General features: G+C 41.3%; 1 protein-coding gene and 1 non-coding gene across 4 annotated transcripts in view; one reads left to right on the forward strand and one right to left on the reverse strand.

Annotated features, from left to right (window-relative positions):
- The window catches only part of LOC126354972 (cytochrome P450 4g15-like), a 332,675-nt gene that overhangs the window by 108,354 nt on the left and 197,984 nt on the right, over window positions 1-26,337 (reverse strand). For all 3 annotated transcript variants that reach the window (XM_050005056.1, XM_050005057.1, XM_050005058.1), the window contains one exon: window positions 2,846-3,046. In XM_050005056.1, coding sequence (XP_049861013.1) covers window positions 2,846-3,046 — 201 coding nt within the window. The remainder of the gene's footprint in view (window positions 1-2,845; window positions 3,047-26,337) is intronic.
- Trnas-cga (transfer RNA serine (anticodon CGA)) lies at window positions 1,087-1,161 on the forward strand. Its single transcript has one exon. It is a non-coding gene; the product is annotated as a tRNA-Ser (tRNA).

Here is a 26,337-nt window from a genome sequence, read left to right on the forward strand (position 1 = left end):
CTCCGCTGCAGAGTGAAAATCTCATTCTGGAAACATCCCCCAGGCTGTGGCTAAGCCATGTCTCCGCAATATCCTTTCTTTCAGGAGTGCTAGTTCTGCAAGTTTCGCAGAAGAGCTTCTGTAAAGTTTGGAAGGTAGGAGACGGATACTGCAAGAAGTAAAGCTGTGAGTACCGGACGTGAGTCGTGCTTCGGTAGCTCAGTTGGTAGAGCACTTGCCCGCGAAAGGCAAAGGTCCCGAGTTCGAGTCTCGGTCGGGCACACAGTTTTGATCTGCCAGGAAGTTTCATATCAGCGCACACTCCGCTGCAGAGTGAAAATCTCATTCTGGAAACATCCCCCAGGCTGTGGCTAAGCCATGTCTCCGCAATATCCTTTCTTTCAGGAGTGCTAGTTCTGCAAGTTTCGCAGAAGAGCTTCTGTAAAGTTTGGAAGGTAGGAGACGGATACTGGCAGAAGTAAAGCTGTGAGTACCGGACGTGAGTCGTGCTTCGGTAGCTCAGTTGGTAGAGCACTTGCCCGCGAAAGGCAAAGGACCCGAGTTCGAGTCTCGGTCGGGCACACAGTTTTGATCTGCCAGGAAGTTTCATATCAGCGCACACTCCGCTGCAGAGTGAAAATCTCATTCTGGAAACATCCCCCAGGCTGTGGCTAAGCCATGTCTCCGCAATATCCTTTCTTTCAGGAGTGCTAGTTCTGCAAGTTTCGCAGAAGAGCTTCTGTAAAGTTTGGAAGGTAGGAGACGGATACTGGCAGAAGTAAAGCTGTGAGTACCGGATGTGAGTCGTGCTTCGGTAGCTCAGTTGGTAGAGCACTTGCCCGCGAAAGGCAAAGGTCCCGAGTTCGAGTCTCTGTCGGGCACACAGTTTTGATCTGCCAGGAAGTTTCATATCAGCGCACACTCCGCTGCAGAGTGAAAATCTCATTCTGGAAACATCCCCCAGGCTGTGGCTAAGCCATGTCTCCGCAATATCCTTTCTTTCAGGAGTGCTAGTTCTGCAAGTTTCGCAGAAGAGCTTCTGTAAAGTTTGGAAGGTAGGAGACGGATACTGGCAGAAGTAAAGCTGTGAGTACCGGACGTGAGTCGTGCTTCGGTAGCTCAGTTGGTAGAGCATTTGCCCGCGAAAGGCAAAGGTCCCGAGTTCGAGTCTCGGTCGGGCACACAGTTTTGATCTGCCAGGAAGTTTCATATCAGCGCACACTCCGCTGCAGAGTGAAAATCTCATTCTGGAAACATCCCCCAGGCTGTGGCTAAGCCATGTCTCCGCAATATCCTTTCTTTCAGGAGTGCTAGTTCTGCAAGTTTCGCAGAAGAGCTTCTGTAAAGTTTGGAAGGTAGGAGACGGATACTGGCAGAAGTAAAGCTGTGAGTACCGGACGTGAGTCGTGCTTCGGTAGCTCAGTTGGTAGAGCACTTGCCCGCGAAAGGCAAAGGTCCCGAGTTCGAGTCTCGTTCGGGCACACAGTTTTGATCTGCCAGGAAGTTTCATATCAGCGCACACTCCGCTGCAGAGTGAAAATCTCATTCTGGAAACATCCCCCAGGCTGTGGCTAAGCCATGTCTCCGCAATATCCTTTCTTTCAGGAGTGCTAGTTCTGCAAGTTTCGCAGAAGAGCTTCTGTAAAGTTTGGAAGGTAGGAGACGGATACTGGCAGAAGTAAAGCTGTGAGTACCGGACGTGAGTCGTGCTTCGGTAGCTCAGTTGGTAGAGCACTTGCCCGCGAAAGGCAAAGGACCCGAGTTCGAGTCTCGGTCGGGCACACAGTTTTGATCTGCCAGGAAGTTTCATATCAGCGCACACTCCGCTGCATAGTGAAAATCTCATTCTGGAGACTGATTCATTCTTATAAAGGCTACATTGTTTAATTCTCAGTTAAGAAGAACAGTTATCGAAGACGTGACAAGAAATTTCTGTATCAGCGATGAACTTATTGAGCTCTGAAACTTCGTGGCAGATTAAAAGTATGTGACGGACCGAGACTCGAACTCGGGACCTTTCCCTTTCGCGAGAAGTGCTCTACCAGCTGAGCTACCCAACCACGACTCCCACCCCGTCCTCACAGCTTTAATTCCGCCAGTACCTCGTCTCCTACCTTCCAAACTTCACAGAAGCATTCCTGGAAGAAAGGATATTGAGCTCTTCACGCATCCATTGCCTCGCCACTCAGAGACTACGATCTGCACATGGGACTTTGACACACACTGAATTCTCAGACAGAGACACCGATTACTGTTGCGTCACTCTAGTTACTTGTATGCTGGCATATACTTCATCTATGGCATAAAGTCGGACGTATCCTCCTTGGAGTTGCATGTTTTTATAAAAGTTAGTTTCAAAATTACTTACATTTCGTTACTTCGTTAAAGGGAATGAGTTCTGCACACTATAACATTTAAAGTGCATTTCCTTAATTATGTTTCATCATGTCTCCCTATTCTTCTCCTCCCTTCACCATGAGTCTTCCTCATACTCCCTGCTGCCAGCACTCCTGTCTAAAATCTTTCTCTTCAATAATGAATTTTTCCAGGTGTACCTTTCTAATTGTTTATTTCACTTTTTGTATTAGATGTAGTTTAACATGCCTACTAAAACATATGAATGTAAAATAAGTAGGATGCTTGGTTAGATGTAAGAGAGGGCCTGATGACCCTAATCTTGCCAGGTTAAATAAATAAATAAATAAATAAATAAAATAAATAAATAAAGTGCAGCTGAGTTTAGAATAAGGAACATTTTGTAACGATGGTAGCTGCAGCTGCTTAATTTTTGGTAGCCGATTCTTGGAAAAGAAGATAACCATTAAAATCGGTTAGGCTATCTTCCAGCATATATCTTCCAACATACCTTGACGATGGCGTCGAGTACTGGAAGCTGGGCAAAGTCTGCAGTGGTGACTGGCCTCAGGTAGTCGCCTCCGGCCCCGAAAACATCGTCTAGCTCGCGCTGTGCCTTATCTTGCCATTCTGGGTGCAGTCCGAGCAGAGTCATCAGGTAACCCATTGTGTCCGCCGTTGTCTCCGTACCGGTCGAAGAAAGTGTGAGAGCCTGCGGGGGAAAGAACAGAGCGCATGAAAGTGCTACTTGACGTGCAATAGTGCTAAATCAGACGGATGTTCGTCGTTCTTATATAATCATCAACACCGCCCAGAATGTGTTCTAGATGTCAGAATGGTATTGTTACTGTCAGATCCAATTTGTACAGAAACCAGATGGCAGTTATAAGAGTCGAGGAGCATGAAAGGAAGCAGTGGTTGGGAAGGGAGTGAGACAGGGTTGTAGCCTCTCCCAGATTTTCTTCAATCTGTATATTGAGCAACCAGAAAAGAAAACAAAAGAAAATTTCGGAGTAGGTATTAAAATCCATGGAGAAGAAATAAAAATGTTGCGGTTCGCCGATGACATCGTAATTCTCTCAGAGACAGCAAAGGACTTGGAAGAGCAGTTGAAGGGAATGGATAGTGTCTTGAAAGGAGGATATAAGATGAACATCAACAAAAGCAAAACGAGGATAATGGAATGTAGTCGAATAAAGTCGGGTGATGCTGAGGGAATTAGATTAGGAAACGAGACACTTAAAGTAGTAAAGGAGTTTTGCTATTTGGGGAGCAAAATAACTTATGATGGTCGAAGTAGAGAGGATATAAAATGTAGACTGGCAATGGCAAGGAAAGCGTTTCTCAAGAAGAGAAATTTGTTAACATCGAGTATAGATTTAAGTGTCAGGAAGTCATTTCTGAAAGTATTTGTATGGAGTGTAGCCATGTATGGAAGTGAAACATGGACGATAACTAGTTTGGCCAAGAAGAGAATAGAAGCTTTCGAAATGTGGTGCTACAGAAGAATGCACAAGATTAGGTGGGTAGATCACATAACTAATGAGGAAGTATTGAATAGGATTGGGGAGAAGAGAAATTGGTTGGTAGGACATGTTCTGAGGCATCAAGGGATCACCAATTTAGTATTGTAGGGCAGCGTGGAGGGTAAAAATCGTAGAGGGAGACCAAGAGATGAATACAGTAGACAGATTCAGACGGATGTGGGTTGCAGTAGGTACTGGGAGATGAAGAAACTTGCACGGGATAGAGTAGCATGGGGACCTGCATCAAACTAGTCTCTGAACTGAAGACCACAACAACAAACAACTGTCAGATTAAAGCGCCGAAATTGTTACTGCAGACCAGCATAACAATAAAGTCTGCGAAGAGAAATTTGTTTATAGAAAGTAATCTACAATCTTGTCACAACACGATCATGGTAATTTAATGTCACTTCCATACCGATGACCGTTCTGGACTGAGGCCTTTTCATGTGGAAATTATTTTAAAAATAGGTATAGCTGAAGTCGGCTTTAGGTAGGCAATGCAACCACTGAAATATAGTTTCTGTTCACTAATCTAGTTTCCGAACTTCATAATTTTACTGTATTCTTCAATGCACAATGCGATTGTTCGGTAAGATATTATTGTCGTATTGAAGAATGCTATGAGTGATAAATGGATGACAATCATTACAGTCAATTTCAGAATTATTTATTACTGTAAAACCAGTGATTGTCGATTTGTTAAATAAAAGAAGAAGAGAAATTTTTTCACACATCGTTCTCCAAAACAACAAGAGCAATAATGGTCCTCAGATTTAATAAAAAGAGGAAACTAATTATCTTGAACATTCTTTGTTTGGCCATTTTCAAGATAAATCAGCGAATAACAATGACAGCTTAATACCAAAGGGTTATTACATCAGTCAGATGCCTAGTCGGTTCGGTACAAGTCTTGTGAACATGATCTGATTAGCTTCTAATAAATGTAGGGATTGGAGACAATTGGCTTACACTAGTAATTCTCCGGCATTCATCCACCTCTGTTTCTTCATAAAACCAGTGCCTACTATTGAAGAGCAGACAGCGACAACAAGCAATCTTCTATCAGTTTCTGAAGATTGTAATAAGAAAATCAATAGCCCTTGCCTTCATTTTGCTGTTTTCAGTATTATCAGTTTGCCGCTTAATCGCTATAGAGCCATGCAGTGAAACCAAACGGGAAGCACCAGTGATTGGTTTTTCCTTATTTTCATCGATTAGAGTCGCACTGTCACTTACCGAATACTTGTTGTCATAGATGAAAGTTTTTAGAAATTTGGTCGAGCAGTCTAGTTATTTTATAGACTGGACTGTTTCGACTGTTTCTACAATTCACTATTTGGACAACTGGATGTTGATCCTTATGTATCTTCAGCTATAATCTAATATAATAATACATATTCTCTTTTCAACGTCTTTTAGCAGGAAATTCAAGCGTTTAATATTTTTTAGTTTTAATATTTTTTAGTTTGCCTTGGAAGTCTGATGTTAAGGCCTTTAGTCATTTTCGACAAAAAAGCTAATATCTTCCCAGCGTACTGCTCCACCTTTAATATTACGACTGTATTACGTTTCTCTGCTTTTTGGCAATGGCCTTCTTTTAATTAAGCTTCTTATTTATGGAACTGACGATTAATTGGTCAACTTTAGTCTTATGATTCTTATTGATTTGCTTTGTTCAGTTCAGTCTTGACTAATTTCAGCATCTTATGACTGACGAGACCCATTTCATTATTATTTAATTTGTTAGGTTTAGTTGTCATTTTAGCGAGAGCAGTTATTTTATTCATGATGTTTTCCTTAAATGGCGGTTCAGTATTAAGCTTTAGCCCTCTATTTAACTTTAATACTTCCTCATTATCAAATGTAATGTTAGTTTTGTTGATCACCCATAGACGAAAATTGACTGATAAGGAGCCCTGTTGTTGCTTATTCCTATCTTTGTTGCTATTAACTGTTTATAAATTAAAATCACAGCTGAAGATAAATAAGAATCGCCATCCAGTTCGTCCAATAGTGAACTGTACCAACAAGCGCAGAGTATAAGTACACTGCTCAACCAAATACCTATTAAATTTAAGTCTATGAAAATAACTATTCTGTACATCATAGATGACTGTGATCGATCTGACACTTGCTGTTTGGTTTCACTGGACATTCATATATGCTCCAGTGTTCCAGTTAATGACATGATAGTGAAAAGGAAAAGAAATTTACTTAAGTTCAGTAAAATTTCAAGAGAAGAGACCATCGAATTCACTGAACTTTTACAGCTGTTTACAAGTTTTCACCATTTCAGTATTACTCGTAAGTCTTATGTTCAAGACAATGGTTTAGCCAAGAGGTCCAGCTTTTCACGTACCATTGCTGACATTTTTTTGGTGATTTAGAAGACAATGTTTCAAAGTTTTACCAATCCATTGTGGATAAAATTGTTTGTTATAAACGACACACAGACCATACTTTGTTGTTTGTTGACGTTCCAATGAAGTCAATGATACAATTGTAAAAATGTTCAACGTCACGCATAGCAAAATTGTGTTTACTTTAGAGCACGAAACTGACAGCAGTTTACTATTCCTCTAACCCCATGTCACTCCAAGCATGTGTGTCAATTTGTACCTCTCTATCTACATTATTCCGTGATTTATTCAGTTTTCAAATATGTATTGACTTTTTGATCACCCGGTAGTTAGATCTCTTCTTGAGTCTCTCAGGACTCCTTACGTTATTTGTAGACTGTTGGTGATATTGGGAATCACTGCTGGGACTGGGTATTAGGTTGCAGAACTAGTTAAATAGCAAATTCTTAGCGATCTCAAGAGGTAACTTCTCACTAGGAGATGGCTGCAGTCTTGGAGACTCAAGAAGTCAAAATTAATACAAAACGATAGAAGGTCTCAGGCATAAAAGTAAGATATGCTTTGAGAGGTAATAAATCACTTTCAGAAAGTGGTGTGTTATTCCCTCTGTCTTTGTATCCGACGAAGGATAGTCATGACCTTAAGCATGTATTTTTGCTATTTTAGTAAGTGAGTGTTTGTTTCGGGCCACATATTGCGCGAGAAATTTTGTTTCTGTTCCCATGTCTTTAGAACGAAAGTAGACGCAGCATATTTGCACTGTAGGTGCGATGTGCACCTGGATTCCCGTGCATGGAGGCACCTGGTGCTCAGGGCAGTCATTCCAAGAAAACGTCACCCCGCCTTGAAGACTCGTTGCGGAACACAGAATCTTGTCGAGCAAGGCAATGGTCATAACGTCTCTTCTTACGGGAAACTCAGAGAAGACGTAAAGAGTGAAAGCACAAAGGATAATATGTACTGTGAACTTTGTTAAAGTCATATGCTGTAACATGGAATGCATATAATGGAGGTGAAATACGTGAGTGAAAAACAAACAGCACTTGACCTTTTTTTGTATTGACTGGTGTTTGAGATTTTCCATCTGGCATCGATTTGCCATCTTTGATAACGAAGACTGCTGCCTCAAGGTATAGTTACACGGTCCGCTCAGACGGTTAATAGGGATAAATAACAGCGACCACAAAACTTGTGTACAGTCCACCTCCATACAATTACTGAGCAGCAGTAGGCACGTTACATTCATGTGTCGATAATAGACGTCTTTATTTCAACATAGACATTGCGTAAGAAGGACTAAAATACAAAGTTCGTGTCTGAAGAATTATTATCGGGTGGGTGAACTACTGAAGCAGTTTCTACATGACATAATTTGATCACATGAGCTGAAAAGTGTGCAGTCTTCCTAAGAATGTGAAAAAGACCTATTGTTAATGGGTTCAGAATCACAAAATTTAGTTTCAGTATACAGCTTTACTGTATGGTTAAATGATGATGGTGTCCTCTTTGATAAAATATTTCTGCGGTAAAATAGTCCCCCATTCGTATCTCTGGGTGGGTACTACTCAGGGCGACGTCGTTATCAGGAGAAAAACAATGGCGTTCTACAGACTGGAGATAGGAATGTCAGATCCCTTAATTGGGCAGGTAGGTTAGAAAATTTGAAAAGGGAAATGGACAGGTATGAGTCTGATATACTGGAAATAGTGAAGTTCGGTGGCAGGAGGAACAAGATTTTATAAATACAAAAACAAATAGGGGTTATGCAGGAGTAGGTTTAAAAATAGATAATAATAGGAGAGTGGGTACGTTACTACGAACAGCATAGTAAACGTAGCCAAAATAGACACGAAGCCCACGCATACCGCAGTAGTACAAGTTTATATGCCAACTAGCTCCGCAGGCGACAAAGAGATTGAAGAAATGTATGATGAGATAAAAGAAATTATTAAGATATTGAAGGGAGACACAAATTTAATAGTCGTGGGGGACTGGAACTCGATAGCAGGAAAAGGAAGAGAAGGTAAAGTAGCAGGTGAATATGGAATGGGGGTAAGGAATGAAACAGGAAGCCGCCTGGCAGAATTTTGCACACAGCAAAACTTAATCATAGCTAACGCTTGGTTTAAGAAACATGAACGAAGGTTGTAAATGTGAAAGAGGCCAGGAGACACTGGAAGGTTTCAGATGGATTATATAATGGTAAGAAAGAGATTTAGGAACCAGTTTTTAAATTATAAGACATCTCCAGAGGCAGATGTGGACTATGACACAATTTATTCGTTTTTAAAAGTATATTAAAACTGAAGAAAGTGCAAAAAGGTAGAAATTTAAGGAGATGGGTCATGGATAAACTGAAAGCACCAGAAGCTGTACAGAGTTTCAGAGAGATCATTAGGGAACGATTGACAAGAATGGAGGAAAGAAATGCAGTAGAAGAAGAATGGGTAGCTTTGAGAGATGAAATAGTGAAGGCAGCAGAGGATCAAGTACGTAGAAAGACGGGGGCTAGTAGAAATCCTTGCCTAAGGGATGAGATATCGAATTTAATTGATGAAAGGAGAAAATATAATAATGCAGTAAATGAACCAGACAAAAAGGAACACAAAAGTCTCAAATATGAGATCGATAGGAAGTGCAAAATGGCTAAGCAGGGTTGGCTAAAGGACAAATGTAAGGATGTAGAGGCTTATCTCACTAGGGGTAAGACAGATGCCCCCTACAGAAAATTTTAAGAGACCTTTGGAGAAAAGAGAACCACCCGTATGAATATCAAGAGCTCAGATGGCAAACCAGTTCTAAGGAAAGAAGGAAAGGCAGAAAGGTGAAAAGAGTATATAGAGGGTCTACACAAGGGCGATGTACTTGAGGACAATATTATGGAAATTGAAGAGGATGTAGATGAAGATGAAATGGGAGATACGATACTGCGTGAAGAGTTTGACAGAGCACTGAAAGACCTGAGTCGAAACAAGGCCACGGGAGTAGACAACATTCCATTGGAACTACTGACGGCCTTGGGAAAGCCAGTCCTGACAAAACTCTACCATCTGGTGAGCAAGATGTATGAGACATGCGAAATACCCTCAGACTTCAATAAGAATATAATAATTCCAATCCCAAAGAAAGAAAGTGATGACAGGTGTGAAAATTACCGAACTATAAGCTTAATAAGTCACGGCTGCAAAATACTAACGCGAATTCTTTACAGACGAATTGAAAACTAGTAGAAGCCGACCTCGGGGAGGATCAGTTTGGACTCATCAGAAATGTTGGAAAACGTGAGTCAATATTGACCCTACGACTTATCTTAGAAAATAGATTAAGGAAAGGCAAACCTACATTTCTAGCATCTGTAAACTAAGAGCAAGCTTTTGACAATGTTGACTGGAATACTCTCTTTCAAATTCTGAATGTGGCAAGGGTAAAATACGGGTAGCGAAAGGCTGTTAACAATTTGTTCGGAAACCAGAAGGCACTTATAAGAGTCGAGGGACATGAAAGGGAAGCAATGGTTGAGAATGGAGTGAGACAGGGTTGTAGCTGTTAGAACTCAATTAGGGAATAAAGAAGCTTGAAGATGGTAACCGTACAGTAATAGTGTTTCTGGTAGACAATCATCTGCCTAATAATATGTGGTTTGAGCCATGTGGTCGGTGTGGCGCAGTAAATTTAGTAATAGGTTCCACAGAGAGTTGTGATAACATGTTCATTTCACAGATTCAACATAATCTTCAATTGTAACAAAGATTCAATCATTAGGTTCCCCCGCACATACCAATGTAATGCACCGACCACACAATTTTTGTCATGAAATTACCAATATTATGTTGCGAAATTAATATATATATATATATATATATATATATATATATATATATATATATATATAACATTAATAAGTAATTATTTAAGTTAACAATGAGCCATCAGTGAGGTAATATCACCATCATGAAACGTCAATCTCCATCGAACCAATGAATATCATGTAAGCGCCATCAATATTCTCGTGTATGTGTATGGGCGTCGTGTACCGTGGGTCTAGGATTTAACTCGTTTCATTCTCTTATTTCCAGATGATATTGTGGACTATCCACGTCTTGGCAGAAGTAAATATACATTTCCAATACGTCTTTCACCCTAAATTGTAGTGAATTATACGTCGTGATGTTGAAGTATTTTCTGATTGTGAATTCAACCCAGGTATGATTCTTGACAACGCACGTTATAGATGTACGAAAGTAATATTAACCCCTACAGAGTAGTTAGGCTGTGTGGCAAATCAGTAGCGACTGCAGGAATCTTTACTCAAACAAAACCGACAATGATATCAGGTGACTTCAAGATCAATGCTGGCGACTTCCCACCAGCAATAAATGTTTTTAACAACGCAGAGTCGATTACATGCTGGAACAGACCCTCAGGAACTTTGTGTGCAGCAGCTTTTCCATACAGAATGAAATCGACCAGAGATTCAGTTGCCAGCCTTACGCTTATACAGTATCTTCTACATGGAAGGAGATATTACTCAGTAGTTTGAAGTGTGTCACGTGTCACGACATGATAGTATGTACGCTTGACGTAGGTATAGGATTGCGATCTTTCTTGAGTATGTATATGTTCCTAATTACCTGTAGAAATAAACGAAGCATGTTTATGACATCTCTGTTCTTCTTTTTCCCTCTCAAGCCTCCTGTATGCTAGTGAAGTCATATAGCATTCAACATGAGTGGAAGGACGAAACATACTCTTCACAAGACCTTCGTGATAGCTGACTGGTCTGCGAATACTTCAGAAAAAAAACAAGAATGTGTCATTGCTGCCCTGCAGCATCCGGTTGATTATCGTTGATCCACCTGGAGAGGAACATTCACAAGTCCCTGTTAATGCATTAAGATGGTGTTCATTTCTAGAATGTTTATATATTTTCAAAAACTCTTTCTTAGCTCATGAATCTGCTACTTGAGAACGTTGTTGTTGTTCTTGTCTTCAGTCCTGAGACTGGTTTGATGCAGCTCTCCATGCTACTCTATCCTGTGCAAGCTGCTTCATATCCCAGTACCTACTGCAGCCTACATCCTTCTGAATCTGCTTAGTTTATTCATCTCTTGGTCTCCCTCTACAATTTTTATCCTCCACGCTGCCCTACAGTGCTAAATTTGTGATCCCTTGAAGCCTCAGAACATGTCCTACCAACCGGTCCCTTCTTCTTGTCAAATTGTGCCACAAAATCCTCTTCTGCCCAATTATTTTCAATACCTCCTCATTAGCTATGTGATCTACCCATCTAATCTTCAGCATTCTTCTGTACAACCACATTTCGAAAGCTTCTATTCTCTTCTTGTCCAAACTAATTATCGTCCATGCTTCACTTCCATACACGGCTACACTCCATACAAACACATTCAGAAACGTCTTCCTGACACTTAAATCTATACTCGATGTTAACAAATTTCTCTTCTTCAGAAACGCTTTCCTCGCCATTGCCAGTCTACATTTTATGTCCCCTCTACTTTGACCAACATCAGTTATTTTGCTCCCCAAATAGCAAAACTCATTTACTACTTTAAGCGTCTCATTTCCTAATCTAATATCCTCAGCATCACCCGATTTAATTCGACTGCATTCCATTATCCTCGTTTTGCTTTTGTTGATGTTCATCTTATATCCTCCTTTCAAGACACTGTCCATTCCGTTCAACTGCTCTTGCAAGTCCTTTGCTGTCTCTGTCTCTGACAGAATTACAATGTCATCGGCGAACCTCAAAGTCTTTATTTCTTCACCATGGATTTTGATAACTACTCCGAATTTTTCTTTTCTTTCCTTTACCGCTTGCTCAATATACAGATTGAATAACATCGGGGACAGGCTACAACCCTGTCTCACTCCCTTCCCAACCACTGCTTCCTTTCATGCCCCTCGACTTTTATAACTGCCATCTGATCTCTGTACAAATTGTAAATAGCCTTTCGCTCTCTGTATTTTACCCCTGCCACCTTTATAATCTGAAAGAGAGTATTCCAGTCAACATTATCAAAAGCATTCTCTAAGTCTACAGATGCTAGAAATGTAGGTCTGCCTTTCCTTAACCTATTTTCTAAGATAAGTCGTAGGGTCAGTATAGCCTCACGTTTTCCAAACATTTCTGCGAAGTCCAAACTGATCTTCGCCGAGGTCGGCTTCTACTAGTTTTTCAATTCGTCTGTAAGGAATTCGCGTCAGTATTTTGCAGCTGTGACTTATTAAACTGATAGTTCGGTAATTTTCACATCTGTCAACACCTGCTTTCTTTGGGATTGGAATTATTATATTCTTCTTGAAGTCTGAGGGTATTTCGCATGTCTCATATGTCTTGCTCGCCAGATGGTAGAGTTTTCTCAGGACTGGCTCTCCCAAGGCCGTCAGTAGTTCCAATGGAATGTTGTCTACTCCCGTGGCCTTGTTTCGACTCAGGTCTTTCAGTGCTCTGTCAAACTCTTCACGCAGTATCGTATTTCCCATTTCATCTTCATCTACATCCTCTTCAATTTCCATAATATTGTCCTCAAGTACATCGCCCTTGTATAGACCCTCTATATACTCTTTCCACCTTTCTGCCTTCCCTTCTTTCCTTAGAACTGGTTTGCCATCTGAGCTCTTGATATTCATATAGGTGGATCTCTTTTCTCCAAAGGTCTCTTTAATTTTCCTGTAGGCAGTATCTATCTTAACCCTAGTGAGATAAGCCTCTACATCCTTACATTTGTCCTCTAGCCATCCCTGCTTAGCCATTTTGCACTTCCTGTCGATCTCATTTTTGAGACTGTTGTGTTCCGTTTTGCCTGGTTCATTTACTGCGTTCTTATGTTTTCTCCTTTCACCAATTAAATTCAATATTTCTTCTGGTACCCAAGGATTTCTACCAGCCCTCGTCCTTTTACCTACTTGATCCTCTGCTGCCTTCACTATTTCATCCCTCAGAGCTACCCATTCTTCTTCTACTGTATTCCTTTCCCCCATTCCTGTCAATTGTTCCCTTATGCTCTCCCTTAAACTCTGTACAACCTCTGGTTTAGTCAGTTTATCGAGGTCCCATCTCCTTAAATTCCCAACTTTTTACAGTTTCTCCAGTTTTAATCCAATAGATTGTGGTCATAGTCCACATCTGCCCCTGGAAATGTCTTACAATTTAAAACCCGATTCCTAAATCTCTGTCTTACCATTATATAATTTATCTGATACCTTCTAGTATCTCCAGGATTCTTCCATGTATACAATCATCTATTATGATTCTTGAGCCAAGTGTTAGCTATGATTAAGTTATGCTCTGTGCAAAATTCTACCAGACGGCTTCCTCTTTCATTTCTCTCCCCCAATCCATATTCACCCACTATGTTTCCTTCTCTCCCTTTTCCTACTCTCGGATTCCAGTCACCCATGACTATTAAATTTTCGTCTTCCTTCACTACCTGAATAATTTCTTTTATCTCATCATAGAGTTTATCAATTTCTTGATCATCTGCAGAGCTAGTTGGCATATAAACTTGTACTACTGTAGTACGCATGGGCTTTGTGTCTATCTTGGCCACAATAATGCGTTCACTATGCTGTTGGTAGTAGCTTACCCGCACTCTTATTTTTTTATTCATTATTAAACCTACTCCTGCATTACCCCTATTTGATTTTGTATTTATAATCCTGTATTCAGCTGACCAAAAGTCTTGTTCCTCCTGCCACTGAACTTCACTAATTCCCACTATATCTAACTTTAACCTGTCCATTTCCCTTTTTAAATTTTCTAACCTACCTGCCCGATTAAGGGATCTGACATTCCAGGCTCCGATCCGTAGAACGCCAGTTTTCTTTCTCCTGATAACGACGGCCTCTTGAATAGTCACCGACCGGAGATGCGAATGGGGGGCTTTTTGACTTCCGGAATATTTTATCCAAGAGGACGCCATCATCGTTTAATCATACAGTAAAGCTGCATGCCCTCCGGAAAAATTACGTCTGTAGTTTCCTCTTGCTTTCAGCTGTTCGCAGTACCAGCACAGCAAGGCCGTTGTGGTTAGTGTTGCAAGGCCAGATCAGTCAATCATCCAGACTGTTGCCCCTGCAACTACTGAAAAGGCTGCTGCCCCTCTTCAGGAACCACACGTTTGTCTGGCCTCTCAACAGATACCCCTCCGTTGTGGTTGCACCTACGGTACGGCCATCTGTATCGCTGAGGCACGCAAGCCTCCCCACCAACGGCAAGGTCCGTGGTTCATGGAAGGACGTATTTTCAGTTATTGGATATCACGTGTAAGACTTACAGCTAAAGTGATAACGATCCTGTGACGAAATACGCCGCTCTTCGTTGGATCTTCTCTATGTATTCTGTCAGTTATATCCGGTAAGGATCCCAGATCTAATCGATAAGCCGTAAATTTAACTAAATACTTAGGTATTACAATTACGAACAACTTAAATTTGAAGGAACACACAGAAAATGTTGTGGGGTAGGCTAACCAAAGACTACGTTTTATTGGCAGGACACTTAGAAAATGTAACAGACCTACTAAGGAGACTGCCTACACTACGCTTGTCCGTCCTGTTTTAGAGTACTGCTACGCGTTGTGGGATCCTTACCAGATAGCACTGACGGAGTTCATCGAAAAAGTTCAAAGAAATGCAGCACGTTTTGTCTTATCGCGAAATATGGGAGAGAGTGTCACAGATATGATACTGGATTTGGGCTAGAAATCATTAAAAGAAAGGCGTTTTTCGTTGCGACGGAATCTTCTCACGAAATTCCAATCACCAACTTTCTCCTCCGAATGCGAAAATATTTTGTTGACACCGACCTATACAGGGACGAACGATCAAACCCAATAAAATAAGGGAAATCAGAGCTCATACGGAAAGATGTGGGTGTTCATTCTTTCCGCGAACTACACGAGATTGGAATAATAGAGAATTGTAAAGGTGGTTTGATTAACCCTCTGCCAGGCACTTGAATGTGATTTGCAGAGTATCCATGTACGTGTAGATGAACAATACTCAAGAATCGGTGGAACAAGCGGCTTTTAAGCCACTTATTCATGGATGAGTTACAGTTCCTTAACATTCTTCCTATGAATCTGTCTGGCAACTGCTTTTCCTACTACTTTCTTTATGTGGTCATTCCACTTAAGGTCACTCTACATAGCTACTCCTACGTACTTTATGGTAGATAATATCATCAGTAGAGTAACTGTCCAGTAGGGATATCTCTTCCTATGTATGCACAATATGTTTCATTTATTTTCGTTCAGGTCAACTACTAGAGCCTGCAGCGTTAATCATTCCTTCTGCAGGCCATACTGCAAAATGGATACTGTCTTCTGGTATTGTTATAGACAGCCGCATCATCTGCGACAGACTTAAAGACCATCCGACACTTTACACCATGTCATTTATATACACTGTGAACGGTAAAGGTACCTTCAGACTTCCTTGGAGTACGCGGATATTGCGTTTACACTTCGCAATATTCTTCCGTTAAGAGCGCCATGACGTGGTGAGTACTATCTGCAAGGAAGTTTTGAATCCAGTCGTAAATCTGTTCTGATGCTAGGTATTTTTATAGACAAGATTTTCGGTCTCCAAAAAGAGTTGATGATATTTCTAATGACCCTCCCTCGGCCACAAGAAAAATTATTAAGTATTCTTGATAAGAGCAAAAAGAACAGACAGGTTGCCTCGAAACTTTGCGCTGCAAAATTAGCTATAACTACTGTTCCCTACTCTTAGCAGGTCCTCTTTCCTACCTAGTATTAAATGATTTAAATAAATATTTCCTTTGGTGTTACTTTTGAATATGAAATTTGAAACTGACCTTTTCATCGAAAATAAAATATTTAGTGCCGTGGATCTTAATTACTGTCTTCTTGGCTGAAAAAGATTAAATTATTAATTTTGCAGTAATGCTTGGCGTCTCCGGAGTGCAATCGAGCCCACACGAGGTTAAAGTTCTTATCAGCCAGCGTAAGAAACATCTTTTCAAGATTTGCGTCGTAATGTAGCTCTGAAAAATTCTTGACGCTGTTAGCGAAGAGCAAGTCAGACGGATACGATTCTGAACAACTATGATGGTCTGTGTCGGTAGGGCAAGTTCCACAAATTTTCTTATCACAAAAGAGAATCTGTTCATTCCAAAAGACAGTGTTATTAAACAGGGATCGCACAGGACTACCTAGCATTCAAAATCCTGTCTTCTCCTTGCTTGCACTTTGTATCGTAATTACTAGGAGAGGAAAGATGAGCATATTATTCACTTCAGAAACGAGAAAAAAATTACCTTTTAAGATAACAATTATTATTTCATAAAAACGTTCTTCTCAGAGCTCAACTATTACAGTATATATTCAGCCTCTTACAAGATCGTGTATTGTCAAAAATTAATATTTTCTGCTATCTCTCAGCAATGGCGGCTGTAGATTCTTTTTTTAAATAATTGAAGTACTCCTCCTTTTCAAAAACGTCGCCGGCCGCAGTGGTCTTGCGGTTCAAGGCGCGCAGTCCGGAACCGTGCGACTGCTACGGTCGCAGGTTCGAATCCAGCCTCGGGCATGGATGTGTGTGATGTCCATAGGTTAGTTAGGATTAAGTAGTTCTAAGTTCTAGGGGACTGATGACTACAGCTGTTAAGTCCCATAGTGCTCAGAGCCATTTGAACCATTTTCAAACACGTCCTTCAGTAGTCAAGTCTACTATGAGAAAGAAATTCACTAGTAAAGTCACGGAATACACAACAAGTTTGTTAAAAATCACGGAACGCTAACAAGCCAAAGTAGTTATTTAAAATGCTGCTTTCTGGACACGTTCATAAAACCATCCAACCACAAATAGTTGAAGGCAGAATACTCATCTGTATGTTGACAGTGTAGGTGGAAAGAATACATTCAAAGCCTCTATGAGCAGGGAGATATGTCTGATGTGCTAGAAGAATAAACATGAGTCGATTTAGAAGAGATAGGGGATCCAGTATTAGAAACAGAATGTAAAAGAGCTTTGGAGGACTAAAGGTCAAATAAGGCTGGAGGGATAACACACCATCAAAATTTCTAAAATCATTGGGGGGAGTGGCAACAAGACTATTCGCGTTGGTGTGTAGAATGTATGAGTCTGGCGACATACCATCTGACTTTCGGATAAGTATCATCCAGACAATTCCGAAGACGGCAAGAGCTGACAAGTGCGAGAATTATCGCACAATCACCTTAACAGCTCACGCATCATAGTTGCTTACAAGAATAATATACAGAAGAATGGATAAGAAAATTAAGGATGCGCTAGATGACGATGAGTCTGGCATTAGGAAAAGTAAAGGGACGAGAGAGGCAATTCTGACGTTGAGGTTAGTAATGGAAGCAAGACTGAAGAAAAATCAAGAAACGTTCTTAGGATTTGCGACCTGGAAATAGCGCTGGACAATGTAAAATGGTGCAAGCTGTTCGAAATTCTGAAAAAAGTAGGGGTAAGCTGTAGGAAGAGACGGATCATATACAATATGTACAACAGCCAAGAGGGAATAATAAGAGTGGACGACCAAGAACGAAGTGCTCGTATTAAAAAGGGTGTAAGACAAAGATGTAGCCTTTCTCCTCTACTGTTCCATCTGTACAGCGAGGAAGCAATAATGGAAATAAAAGTTCAGGAGTGGGACTAAAATTCAAGGTGAACGGATATCGATGATACGATTCACTGATGACATTGTTATCCCGAGTGAAAGTGAAGAAGAATTATATGGTCTGCTGAACGGAATGAACAGTCTTATGAGTACACAGAAGAAAGATGAAGGTAATGAGAAGTAGTAGAAATGAGAACAGCGAGAAAATAACATCAGGATTGATGGTCACGAAGTAGATGAAGTTAAGGAATTCTGCTACCTAGGCAGTAAAATAACCATTGACGGACGGAGCAAGAAGGACATAAGAAGCAGACTAGCTATGGCAAAAGAGGCATTCCTGGCCAAGAGAAGTCTACTAATATCAAATATCGGCCTTAATTTGAGGAAGAAATTTCCTGAGAATGTACGTCTGGAGTACAGCATTGTATTGTAGTGAAACATGGACTGTGGGAAAACCGGAACAGAAGAGAATCGAAGCATTTGAGATGTGGTGCTATAGATGAATGTTGAAAATTAGGTGGACTGATAAGGTAAGGAATTAGGAGGTTCTACGCAGAATCGGAGAGGAAAGGAATATGTGGAAAACACTGATAAGGAGAAGGGACAGGATGATAGGACATCTGCTATGACATGAGGGAATGACTTCCATGGTACTAGAGGGAGCTGTAGAGGGCAAAAACCGACTCAACGTAATGTATCAAGGAATTAAACAGTTATTCTCAAACCATTGTTAGATTAAACAATGACTTAACTGCAAGGGTTGATGTAACTGAAAAGCTACCTATAGGTTTAACCACGAATGCAATAAAGATCAGTATAGAGATGTCTAAAGAATGACATTTTAACTGTATGTAATATTCTTTAAAATTACAAAACTAGACCACTCTTCACTGAAAGAGATTGAAAATTACGAATGGCATAGGTATATAAGGAAGCCAATGGAGTATGAGCAAAGTGCACCGATAGTTCGAAATACGAAAACATTTTTAAACATGTCTTAGCTTACATACCTGGGGATGGCATTATCGAAATGTAGGAGAAGAAAATTAACCACAGATCCCTCTGACACATCTATTATGACGACCCCAACGGAATTCGATTATGGCTGCTTAGAGCACTATATGCAACTGGGAATAAATCACATTCAAATGAAATCATTTCTGTAACTTCAGAGCTTAGAGAAAGATGTACGACCGAATAATTGTGGAGACAGCTGTCCAGGACCTCAATAAACCAGCACACAAAACGTTCCCACACAGGCAGGTTATAAGTCAATGTTTGGTTGACTTACACGACGGGGTCTCGTAAATATGAGACAATAAAGAATTCAAATAGATTTGAATGGTCGTTGAGATGAATTCATTTGTCAACGACAAACTACATCTATGAGTTTTTCCCTACAGCACTTTACTTTGCAAATGAAACGCGACGTGTTAACTTCAAAGAACCGTCAGTTCCTTAAATCTCTCGGCTTGGAATTGTATACGAACAATGACATCACTGAACATAACCGCTCCAGTTCAGTAAGATGAACGAAGCATTTGACAAGAATAGTTCACACACAAACCTTTTCCATTAGTCACATCCGAAAACAATGAGATCTGCAATACGATTGAACACCAAAATTCTTTGACCATTCCAAGTAGGAGTTTCCTATACTTGGGAGCCCCACCGCAGCATGACATCTTACATGTAACGCATTCGCCCTCCCGTCTCAGAAAATTAGGTAAGAGGTGTATGGTGTAGAAATTCACTGCAGCAGGAATATAGGCATCACATCAACCTAAAAGTATAGGTTTCAGCTTCAAATCATGTTAGAAAATGTGGCATGTTTTGTGGATATTCCCTTAACAAATGAGTTCAAAATGGTTCAAATTACTCTGAGCACTATGGGACTTATCATCTATGGTCATCTGTCTCCTAGAACTTAGAACTACTTAAATCTAACTAACCTAAGGACAGCACACAACACCCAGTCATCACGAGGCAGAGAAAATCCCTGACCCCGCCGGGAATCGAACCCGGGAACCCAGGCGCGGGAAGCGAGAACAACAAATGAGTACAAGGGATTTAGTGCATGCACACGTCTCAAAATGCTTACGGAGTACTTTGGGGATACAAGAAGTCTAGTTCATTTGAAGGAGGCTCTTATATTAATTACTAGTGGAGCACTCGGTAATGCATAATATTCACGGTGCTAATGAAAAAGAGAACAAGATTGTGCTCGAGTAATTAGTTTGGATGGTGCCTCGTGTCTTTGTAACCGATGAAGAAGACTTAAAAACTTCTAAAAACACTTGGATTTGTGACTCAACCGCCTTTAAAGTTGAGGTCATGGCCACTGTTTAAATAACCTCTACATCTACGTTCATCTAGACGATTACGGACCTTTGAGAAATCTGTTCCACCTCAATTTATTATCTCCCCATTTCAGTCCGCTAGGAAAGCAATCCTCAAACGTGATTTAAGTGAATTTGACAAATTAATTTTACTAACACACGAGTATACTTAATGAGGAATTGTATCCATATGACCGCTTGCAGCAGGATTAGCCGAGTAATGTCCACAGCCTGTCTTTTTATATGCACTAAGTTTCGTCATGCATACTACGAAAGTGAAAGGAACAAGGTCTACTCAATCCAAACAAATGTAAGGAGCTAGCTCATATTGTCGTCATAAATTGTTCCAGACTGAACGGCCACCCAGTGTGGCCGAGCGGTTCTAGGCGCTACACTCTGGAGCAGCGCGACCGCTGCAGTCGCAGGTTCGAATCCTGCCTCGGGCATGGATGTGTGTGATGTCCTTAGGTCAGTTACCTTTAAGTAGTTCTAAGTTCTAGGGGACTGATGACCTCAGATGTTAAGTCCCATAGTGCTCAGAGCAATTTGAACCAGACTGAACGAGGCAGTGAAAAGCGGTCCCACTAACGTTCGTATTGAATTTGAAGCCTCTAAAAACTTCCCAGAAAACAGAACATTAATACTACACAATTGGATCATCAACTACAACCCACTTAACGGAATAGTGCAGAGACCTGCATAAATTAAAAGGTGTAACACAACAGCTGAAACACTTCAGGATGGCACCTCAAACTGCTAATGTTATAATCGATGTACAAGGCTTTCTTAATAAACATGGACGTTTCGTATTTAAAAGCGTGGCAATTTTCGTCTTTACAGATGGGGGGAGAGTTGCCGAAACATTTTCAACAATCATAGCTGCTAGTAAGCCTTCCACAGCTATTAGGTGCCTCAAAACACGTAAAAATGCGGGCATGGTTGAATAGATATTGTCATGATGTCAGCTGGGAAGGAGACGGAATGATTTTTGTATATGTAGAGGCATTAATTCGAAATTTCGATCATACAAGCTCAATTGTATCCGTGAGAAATGTTTATGGATACATGACATTTACAAGAATGCCTCTGTTAGATATCTACAAAGATATGGATGTCCTCTACTGTATCCTTTTAGGCTCAGAAGAAAAAAATAATTGTTTTGTGTATGCATTAGATAATTAAAAGTGGTATGTAATTGGATTACAAATAAATTATTTTGAAACTGTCTCTCAGTCTTCTTATTTCACGGATACGCCCCTAGCACTTCACCTTAAGAGCTACCGCAGCATCAGTCCACGCTGGAGTGGTACTGTCTGAAATCCATCCCCACCACTACTCCACTGATTGCGTCTACCTAAGGTGGCTCAGCATGCCTAGTTTCACTCAGTCTACTCCTAGTATTCACAGGTGATATGTATACCTGGCATCCATCATGATTCGGTCACGCAGTGACACTGGTAGCAGCAGCAGCAACAATTATCGTTGTTCTGTGGGGGCTGCGCATGAGGATAATGTTCCATTGAACATTTTCGATGATGCGGTGTTTGCTACTTTATTGTGGTACACTGGAGACGACGGGAAACTTGAAAGTAAGTATTATTTATTTCCATAATTACGCATGTCCCCTCTCTGTATTTACGGTACTTATTGACTGTTACGTTGTTGTTATAGGGGTGATGAATGATTACACGTTGGGGGCAACCGCTATGGCTCCGCAGTCACAGGAGCCTGATGTGAGTGTACCATTCCAGGGTCCCTAATCTCTATACATGCGCGAGTGTTTGTATTTTTTTCTCGCCTTTTACTTAGGCAGTATCGTTCATACTGTTTCAGAATGGCTTAATGTTCCATCTCCCACACCCTTTTGAGCACCGTAAGCATCTGATGGTTAGCAGGTAAACATTACCCTGTGTACTCAGATGCTGCTCATGCCATATATGGCGCTTCATCTGATCAAAATAGCAATAATTAGCATAACAAAGTAAGAGAAAGCAAAAATGATGTTCTTTACAGGAAATGTTCAATATGTCCAACATCATTCCTCAACAATAGCTTTAGCCGAGGAATAATGTTGTGAACAGCACTGTATAGCATGTCCGGAGTTTTGGTGAGGCATTGGAGTCGGATGTTGTCTTTCAGCATCCCTAGAGATGTCGGTCGATCACCATACACTTGCGTGCCAATAATCGCACGGACTGAGGTCTGGGGACGTGGGAGTCCAAGCATGACGAAAGTGGCGGCTGAGCACACGATCATCACCAAACGACGCGCGCAAGAGATCTTTCACGCATCTAGCAATATCGGGTGGAGCGCCATCCTACATAAACATCGTATGTTTCAGCAGGTGTTTATCAGCCAGGCTGGGGATGATGCGATTCTGTAACATATCGGCGTACCTCTCACTCGTCACGGTAGCAGTTACAAAACCAGAATCACGCATTTCCTCGAAGAAAAAAGGCCCGATAACGGTAGATGTGGTAAATCCAACGCATACCGTGACTTTCTCGTCGTGCAATGGAGTTTCCACGACAGTTCTAGGATTTTCGGTAGCCCAAATTCTGCAGTTGTGGGCGTTGACAGACCCTCGGAGCGTGAAATGAGCTTCGCCGGTCCACAACACGTTGCTCAACCAATCGCCAGCTTTCGCCATCGCCAGGTAATAGTTCATGATGCCGATGGATTTTGTATGGATAGCATCGGAGGGTACGCCTCAGTGCCAACCAAACAGTAGTGTATGGAATGCCGGTGCGACTGCACGAGCGCTGACTTCCCCGTGCATAGACGAATCCACTACAGTCTCCATTTCTTCATGAACTGTCTCAGCAGCATTACGCCTTGTGCTCGGTCGGCCACTACGGGGTATATCGTCTAAACAACCCGTAGCTTCGAACTTCGAAATCATTCTCGCCACAGCTGCATTTGTCAACGGACCTTTACCCGTTCGAATCCCCTTCCTATGGCGAGAGGATCGTAACGCTGAACTAGCACATTCCCCATTCTGATAATACAGCTTCATTAAACGCGCCTTTTCAGGTAACGTCAACATGCTGCGACTGCTGGCGCATCTGATTCTCTCTCTTATTACAGCTCCTTTTATACACGATTGTTATGCGCACTCACTGACGTTTTGCTGTCCAGCGCCATCAGTCAGACTTTTTGTGAACTTTGGTTTTTTTGGTTCTAATAAAACCCCACGACATTCCAAGCATGTGTGCCAATTTTTACCTCTTTAGCTACGTCATTCCGTGGTTTATTAAGTTGTCAAATCTATACTGACTTTTTGATCACCCGGTAGGTGTGTGTGTGTGTGTGTGTGTGTGTGTGTGTGTGTGTGTGTGTGTGTGTGTGTGTGTGTGTACGTGCGTGAGTATGGAAATTTTCCGGTACTCTAGGACTGTTTTTTTTTTTTAGAAATTATCATTGCATTACAGGTGCCTCCTGCATGACCCCCACATGTAACGCCGCCGAGCCTTCAGTTCCGAATAATTTGGTCGTGAAGGAGCTGGAAGAGAGGCTTAATGAAGGATACGGACCCATGACAGTCAAGCGAGACAGAGTTCCTCCGTAAATATTTGCCTGCCTCCATTATACTTGTGTTTTGTGTTTGTGTGTGTATAATTTTTTTGATGCTGACTATTGTACTGCGCTGTTTCAGAAATGCTCGACGGATTGAAGCTGCCACCCCTGTCACCACACACCATGAGCGTTGCGAGCACTCACGCCATCTGTGGCCACGACACAACACAGAACTGGACCACGACTTGCTCAGATGGCAGCGACCGCGCCTGTGCCAGCAGCTGGACCATCGTGAACAGCAGCCGCGCCGTCCACGTCAGCATCACCATCGTTGTGAGGAATAGTGTCACTGTCACTGAAAACTGGGCCATCCGGATGGGGTTCATGTAGTATTAGTGCAGCAGCCCTTCTACCCACTCTGTCAACAAAAATGAGGATATTCAGATGTGTCACACAGAATTACCATTTGCAGTGATTTGAGCCACACTTGGAGACAGGATATTGCTCACCTACATACACAATACAGACAATTAGGATTTGATTCTTTTCAAGAATGGGTGTCTGTCCAGTGTGGAAAGTGCCTATGCCACTCAAGTTTCTAGAGAGCCAAAAATACAATAAATTTGAGCTCCATTCCATACAAGTGAAACTGAGTCGACACAGACAAAGGTAACAGGCCAGTGGCAAATCTTGTTGGCAAGTGCAGGTCGAGACATGTGGGATTCTCAACCGAAGGGCTGCGTCCGCAGCTCGTGGTCTAGTGGCTAGCGTTGCTGCCTCTGGATCACGGGGTCCCGGGTTCGATTCCCGAACACTTTGGCGATTTTCTCCTCCCAGGGACTAGGTGTTTGTGTTCTTCTTATCATTTCATCATCATCATCATTTGTGAACGTGGCTAAAACTGGACTGTGTAATGATTGGGACATTGTACGGGCGCTGATGACTGCACAGTTGAGCGCCCTACAAACCAAACATCATTATCATCATCATCATACGACGGGCTGCTTGTGTGACCGCAGAGAATGTTTTCGTGCTGATGGCTCAAAAAGGGAGACCGCGTTCTGTTACAGGGATGGGAAAAACCGATATGGTACTGGTATTTTAATTCTGAATTTTCGGTATTTGTTTGGCCTCGGTAACAACAAGTGTTTTTCGTTTTCTATTAATAACCGAGTAAGAAACAGAAACATCAGTTAGCCATAGCAGTAGTGCCAAAATTATTCGTTTTAATATAAATGTTTTTTTAAAGAAAAGAGTAACTTTTATCCATAAAATGTACACTGCGGTATCATAGAAAATTGGAATAGGATCAATACTGTTTTAATAACAACACAAACAGAAACGAGCGTCAAACATATGGCATAAGAATTAGTACAGCGTTGCTGAAACAATAATGTCCCTCTTGCCGTGTGATACATGTGTATGTGCAATATACAAGACTTGTCCCCACCTATACGGTAGTTTCTCAGTGTCGTCACTGGACATCTGTTGTGTTGCAGAATGGCACCAACTCTAATCTGGAAATACTTTTGTGGAGTGGCATAGCAATGAAGTACAGTGCTTCATTTGTTTAAAAGAAGTCTATGAAATAAATAAGTGGAAGGACATTGTGATAACAGTAATAAATTAAAAACTTAACGATAATTCAGTCACAGTATGTAATGAAAATAGAAAGCAGATAATCTGCTGTCTGTGTCTACATAATATGTCTTTATCTGCTTCTACTCCTTGAAAGCGGACAAATTAACACGAAAAATATCTTCAAGCCCATTTTTCACCCTTTAACATTGTAGTAGGATCCGCGATAGTAGTATGATTTTTGAGCACAGTTTCAAAAAATTAGAATCAATAGTCAATGGTCATTTTTCGCAGTATTCAACCTGTTATCACTTTCCGAGAAAAGCAGCGAGCGGTGGATCGATTAAGTTCTCTTTTTTTGCCTACTTAGCTAAATATTTTGATTCTTTGCATCCTGAAGTCATTTTGTTTTTCAATTGTTGTTCAATTTTTACGTTTACTGTAGGAAATAAAAGGAATGAAAACCTGAACATCTGTTTTTTCAAGAGCCGGTTATTCTGAGCGGTTTTAACAACCAGCTCAGAATGGCATCGAAAGAAACCGATATAACAGAAAACCGGTTGTTTTAGCGACAACCGCCATCCCTGCTCTGCAGCCGTGTCTCCAGAACGAACCCCGAAGCGCCCCCTCTGTTGTTGCGGTGAGCGTGTGTACTTCTTCGGCGTCGTGCGCTGTAGGAGCCAAAGCCGTTCGGCAGGTGTTCCATACACCTCGGTGACGTGACGGACTTGAACCATCACAGATCAGATGGAATGGAAATGAGTGCACTGTGCTAGAAAAATTCCGACGCGTGTAGATGTTGACGTACGTCACGAGAATTAAGCGCCAATAAACTGAATGTTATGTGACAGTCCGCTTCAAATGCTCCCTTTCTCAGCATTGTTGATCTGGAAAGAAAGTACCTAACTAAACATGGCACGCATCTAAATAAAGGGGTATATCATTAGTCAGTGTTTATGAAAAGTGTTTTAGGGTTAAATACAGGATTACCCAAAACAACATTAACATTTGAAAATTCAGTACTTCACGGAATGATGTAGGTACAGAGA

The sequence above is a fragment of the Schistocerca gregaria genome, chromosome 3 (genome assembly GCF_023897955.1).
Source record: "Schistocerca gregaria isolate iqSchGreg1 chromosome 3, iqSchGreg1.2, whole genome shotgun sequence".
Lineage (NCBI taxonomy): Eukaryota > Metazoa > Arthropoda > Insecta > Orthoptera > Acrididae > Schistocerca > Schistocerca gregaria.